General features: G+C 31.3%; 1 protein-coding gene across 2 annotated transcripts; it reads left to right on the top strand.

Annotated features, from left to right (window-relative positions):
* Positions 1–2,250: 2,250 nt before the first annotated feature.
* Positions 2,251–4,234, top strand: LOC111784440 (uncharacterized). Of its 2 annotated transcripts, none has more exons than XM_087128154.1 (4): positions 2,251–2,413; positions 2,501–2,731; positions 3,248–3,477; positions 4,004–4,234. In XM_087128154.1, exons 1-4 carry the CDS (start codon positions 2,402–2,404, stop codon positions 4,011–4,013), a joined length of 483 nt encoding a protein of 160 aa, XP_086984280.1. In that variant the 5' UTR covers positions 2,251–2,401; the 3' UTR covers positions 4,014–4,234. The 2 variants fall into 2 exon arrangements, with proteins under 2 accessions (XP_086984280.1, XP_023520916.1); XM_023665148.2 differs by having other exon boundaries at positions 3,248–3,481.
* The last annotated feature ends 2,159 nt before the right edge of the window (positions 4,235–6,393 follow it).

Raw genomic sequence — 6,393 nt, 5'->3', positions numbered from 1 at the left:
GCACGATGATATAAGATGAAATTCAGTCATTCTCGTATAGGATAAGTAGAAGAGTAGCTTTCTTAAGTATTGATTTCGAGACTTGAACAATATGGCTAACCTTCTAACTGATTGGAGAGGGATTTAGTTTATGATTTAATCATAAATACATTGTTCAATAGAGAATGAATAGTAACATTTTGACCTAGTTATAATGACGGACATGTCGTGAAGGACCGACTTACTTATATTGGTTATTTCATGGCCACAACTTGTTCTAGATTGCATAAGAGTGCAACATTCGATCTAAATGGAGTGATTTATAGTTCATGAATAAAAATTGATTAATTAACAAATTTAATTAATGAATTAATATGTATAGTAATATTTTATAATATATAAATCCATAAAGTTCTATTGCTAGATCATAATAACACTAAAAGAATCTATTTAGTTGAAAAAAATGGAAGTGTTTTAAATTAATATTTAATATATAAAATATATAAAATACAAAATTATATTTATTATATTTTTAATAACTATATATTAAAATAAATAATATGCACTGGGTATATTAAATTAAAGTACATTTAAATGGGTCGTTAAATATAATTTAAACAAAACATTATATGATAATATATTAGATATTAAAATATATTAATTCTTCCCGTTTCTATTCTCTAACTCATTTGAGCCACAGCAACGAAGGTTTTAGGAAAGAACTACTCCGAACCTTTCAAATTCTTTTTTCTTTCAAGAAGCTCGTCGTTTGAGTCACAACGAGTAAAACATTAGAGAAGAGGTTCTACAGTTGGAAGTGCTGGGACGTGAAAATTAAGAATCCGTCATAATATTTTTTTTAAAAAAAAATTATTAATGAGGAGGATCCAAAATAAAATAATTGAAAAAGGTAAAAGAAGATGAAAAAAAAGAAGAGAGAAGTGGTAGAGAGAGAGTGAGAGTTAAATAAAAGGGGTGTTTGGATCTGCTAGTTTTCACCAGGGATAAAAAAATAATAAAGTATAGTCCAAAATGCATGGTAGGGTATCCCTCCAATTATGGGGTACCCTAAATTTATTCAATTAATTTCTTTTCTTCAAATATGGAAATCTACCTTTTCGTTTCCGAATCCATGGATCCTCAATTGTCGCTACCAAAAAGGTGACCAATCCCTCTTTTATTTTTTAATTTTAATTTTTTTAATTTTTTTTAATTTTTAATTTTTTTAATTTTTTTATAATTATTATTATAATATTCCCAAGTGTTTCAGGCTAGGCTTCTTTTGTCCACACACTAAAATCTTGTCCTCTTTTTGGTAGGTTATGACTTTGACTTTTGTTCCATAACTTTTACATATTTATATGAATTACTCCACACCAAACCAAATTAATTATTACCCACCTTAATACTTAGATTTGTTTTTCGGATTTGATTCGCGGGTGACATAACCGAAAATAAGGTTACAATCCATTTTAATCATACCTACTTCTGTTATAGCTTTGGAAAGTTAGGAACCCAAATCTTGTTCTAACATATTAGAGTTTGGGTTAGTGGCCCTCCAAACTTCTAACAGATTAGAGTTTGGTCCGAACGCGGAGATGCGCTCTAGAAAGAACGAACTTTCGAGTTTCTAACTCTCCCAAGGCTCAAAATGGGTTAGAGTTCAAACAAACTTTGGTCCGCGCTCTAGAAGGACGAAGTGTACACAAACGCCAAAACAAGTTCTAGAAAGAACAAGATTTGGAGGGCCACTAACAGTACGAAATTGGGTTTCTAACACAGATTATGTCGATATTTGTGTCAATATTCATTATTATGAAATTAAGAATATTTGACCTTTGTAAGTAATATTAAAATATAATTTTTTAAATAATAATAATAAAAACAATACCAAAAAAAATAAATGGTTAAATCAAAATTTAGAGCGGATTCAAAAAAAAAAAAAAAAAAAAAAAAAAAAAAATATATATATATATATATATATATATTATAAAAGAATTATGGATAATTGTAAAAAGCTAATGTTGACATTAATGACAATTTCCATTTTTGAGAAATGAGAGAATGTTTTACGTCATTAAACAAATGTGTATGATAAATAAAATAGGATAGGGAGTAACAAGTAAGAACACGGAACTTAAAAAAAAAAAAAAAAAAAAAAAGAAGCATTAATTAGGGTGAAAATGTCAAATCTATTTTATAATAAAATAAATAATAAATAAAAAATAAAAAGAAAAATAGAATGAAAATGGTTGGGCAGTGTGTGAAAAGTGAAGCACCCCTAAAAGCTCTCTCTAAAACCTTTTGCATTTCTCTTCCCCTCATTTGTTCATCACTTTCCTAATCAATTTGTTTCAAAAAGTCAAGAATCCATTGCCTTCTTCTTCTTCTTCTTCTTCTTCTTCTTCTCTCTCTGTCTCTTATGGAAGTCTCTGTAAGTACTCTCCGCCATTTCCTCTGTTTTTTCAAGTTCTTCTTTCTTTGGTGATCTCTGTTGTTTACATTTCGTCTGTTTTTGAAGCATTTTTCATACAGAAACAGTGGCCAACTCCACCAAATCCCCGCGTTTGGAGACTGGGACAAGGCCAACGACTGGCCGATCACTCAGTATTTCGAGAGCGCTCGTCAAGCCGGTTTGATTCGCTACAGTTCCTCCTCTGGCGAAAGCGGCCCCTGCCTTCCTCCTTCCGACTTGTACTCCGCCGATCCGAAGAAACCTCCGCCCCTCGCCACCGCAACCGCCGCGCGCAAGGTCTCCACATCTCCCTCTCTCTCTCTCTCTCTAAAAACTCTGAATCTCTTGATCTCTGATTAAATAGGTTCGACTAGAAAGAGGAGGAGAAGTTCAACATTAATCTGTGTTTCTCTGCGTTTTAGTACTAATTTAACAGTAAATGCGAATGGAGGAGGAGGAGAAATTGAACATTAATCTGTGTTTCTCTGCGTTTTAGTACTAATTTCACACTAAATGCGAATAGCTTCGATTAGGAGGAGGAGGAGGAGGAGGAGGAGAAATTGAACATTAATCTGTGTTTCTCTGCGTATTAGTACTAATTTCACACTAAATGCGAAGAGCTTCGATTAGGAGGAGGAGGAGAAATCGAACATTAATCTGTGTTTCTCTGCGTTTTAGTACTAATTTAACAGTAAGTAAATGCGAAGAACATTTTGATAGATATTGTGAGATTTGATGAATTAGGAGTATTGAATCGAGTCAGAAAATGAAACGCGAAATGAATGAGGAGAGAAACGTGGCGTGATTTTGCAGGGACGGTTGAGGGAAAAACGGTATCCGCATGTGGGATTAAAGGACCACCAGATTCCAATGATGAAACAGCAAGGGAGAGCGTTGGAGGCGATGGAAATGGGAGGAGCGCGAAAATTGAAGCAAAACGACGTGCCCATCCCGCGTCCTCCGCCTAGATCTAATGCCAGACCGCCCAAACCTGTTGACGAAGATCTCTACAAAATCCCTCCTCACCTACTCCATTCTTCTAAGCGGGTATCTTCTTTCCTCCATTATTTATCTCATTCTTTCATTCATTTTCATACCTAATTTAGAGATATGTTGTTGAAATAGTTTAGATCAACTTAAAATTTTGAGTTTATTATCATCAGATGAGTATAGTCTATAATCCAATCAACCTCCTATATTTAGATTGGGTTGTTGAGGTGTTTTTTTTTTTAATTATTTAAAAAATTATATTTATCTATAATATTTTCTATATTCTATATTAATAATTAAAAAATCGTAAAGCTTAAAATATTTCATATAATTGCTTGGAAAATAACAAACATCAAATTAAATACTATTAAGAATAGTTATGTTTTTTGAACTAATATTTACTTTTTCTGTTTTTTTTTACACAAAAATCTTAGTAAATAATTATAATCCGAAGAATTGAGTTAGGTTTAAAAAACATTCTAAAGCCAAGAACACCTTTAATCATAAAATTGTAGTGATTTTCATTTAAAATAAATTGATATTGACTTGCTTCAAATTTGTATCTACTTTGTTATACAGAACAAAATGAAGGGCCTGTTTTCAAGGTGTTTAGTACCAGCTTGCAACTGAGGTATATCCATTGTGGGTCAACAGTATTAGGAAATTGTTAATCTATCATTATATAATACCCTCCTTGTTATTTGATTTTATTATTTTTAATTTTATTAGTTTTAAAGAAATAGAAAGAGAATAGATTGGATGAGTTGGTTGTTCTAATTAAAGTCTGATGTAAAAAAAAAAAAAAAAAAAGTGACATTGGAATGTTGAGAGTTGATGATATATACCCATCAATGAATTATAATGTATCACTTCAGAATTTTGGGTGTAGGAATAATAGCCTTCTGTCTATTCTACCATATTATCCTCTTAATTAATGAAGATTAACCTAAATTCTCTTCTTTAATGTAATTTCAAATCTAAATAACTTGTCAGATCCTAATTTTAAAAATGAAAAAAATTAAATATATATATATATAGATATATCTAAATTGGCAGTCACCAGAGGACTGGGAGAGAGAGAGAGAGAGAGCCATGTGTTGGTCTAATTGGTCGGTTTGACCTGTTTTTATTTATTTATTTTCAAGATTGTGCAAATATTTAATATGCTTTCTGAAGTTTTGACAAAAAAAAAGGTTCTAGGTTTTCTAAAATCGAGCACGGAATGAGGTAAGTATCTACTTATAACTAGATAAGGTACTCGATTAAGTTACTAAACTTTAATTAGATAAGGTAATAGATTAAGTTAGACCGAGATAGATATCTAATTATAAAATTATAAACTTATTTTTTTAGGTGTTATGTAACTTTAAGTTGTTGGCGATGAGTACCCATCAGAGTTTAGGAGCGCTAATAAACTTAGAACTCTTACCATATATATTTAGATATATGAAAAACCATATTGCAAGCTTCCAATGGAATATAAATTATGATATAAATAGCTGTATTTATATAAATGAATTGATTATTTTATTTTATTTTATTTTATTTTTTATTTATTTAGTAGTGGCCTTTTTAATTTAACCTCGCTTTTTTAATTTAACCTTAAATTTATTTATCTCGAACAAATATATTAGATATAAGTTTGCTTCAAATTAATATAAATTAACCGTCGTCATCATCTATACTCATATGCGAAATTAAACATTTAAAATTTTATCGTAAAACATAAACTTCGTTTTAAAACATTGTCATGGACTTCTAAAAACATCTTTAAAATAACAAAACGAAATAGTAAATGAATAAATAAATGTTAAATTTAAATCACCCTATTCTAACCTAGTTATAAGAAAATAAGTATATCTACCCTATGCATGTGTCATGGTATCGTGTTGCGATACCATCGTTAGCCGTAGTGTAATCCCTTGCCTGTACCTGAAATAGGAGTAGCACACGACTTGAATATTTAAAGAAGCTCCACTATTGGGGTTAAGAAATGCAAATATATGCCACTTAAGATCTAGGGACCTATCATTAAAAAAAAAAAAAACCATTATAGGGGTGGCCGGACAAAAGGTTACAAAAACATTCCCTAATTAATGCCTAATGGATTTCAACAACACTACACACACATCCCCTGCTACCTATGGAATATCCACACCAAACCCTAGCGCATTTTATAATCAAAACCAGAGTTTATAATCAAAAGATACTATCTCTATTGATACGAGGCCTCTTGTGGAAGCCTAAAGTAAACCCATGAGAGCTTATACTCAAAGTGGACAATATAATACTATTGTGCAGAGTCGTGTTCAACTAACACGGTATCAGAGTCATGCCTAAACTTAGCCATGTCAATAGAATCCCCAAATATCAAACAAAGAACTCCAAAAAAAAAAAGGAGTCGAGGCTCCTCGAAGTCATAGTAAAAAATGACTAAGACTCCAAAAGAAATGTAATTAGTATATACTATGGTCATAACATTGCATATTTTAACTATGTTCGAGACGTGTCAATTTCGAAATGTAATTAGTATATACTATAGTAATATTAGAAATTTTCACAAGTTTAAATAATCAAAAGGAAGGTTTCTTAAATGATAATTTGACCTGAAGCCCAAACGATTAAGACCAAAGATTGAGCTCACAGGCCATCAAAGTTCGAAGTCAATATATAAAGTCAACAAAGCCCAAACCCTATTCGCTAAGTCACCAACCTCACTAACTAGCTTCGAATTATTACTATTTGACTTTGACCTGTTCTAAAAAAGTCGAGGCATTTCGAGTTGTTTGTTGCCACGGACAAAGTTAAGGAAAACCACTGAAATTATTTCAATATTGGACCTTAGACATATAAGAGTTTCGAATCGAATCTCTTTGAAAAGAAGATCCTTTCGTTATTGGGCTAGCCATATACTTTACATGTTTCTAGCTATCACATGGAATCATCAATTGATACAAGTCTTGGATAAG

Source organism: Cucurbita pepo, chromosome 11 (assembly GCF_057944985.1).
Source record: "Cucurbita pepo subsp. pepo isolate OVF chromosome 11, ASM5794498v1, whole genome shotgun sequence".
Lineage (NCBI taxonomy): Eukaryota > Viridiplantae > Streptophyta > Magnoliopsida > Cucurbitales > Cucurbitaceae > Cucurbita > Cucurbita pepo.
The sequence above is the reverse complement of the archived record's forward strand: the minus strand, read 5'-3'. Positions and strand labels throughout refer to the sequence as shown.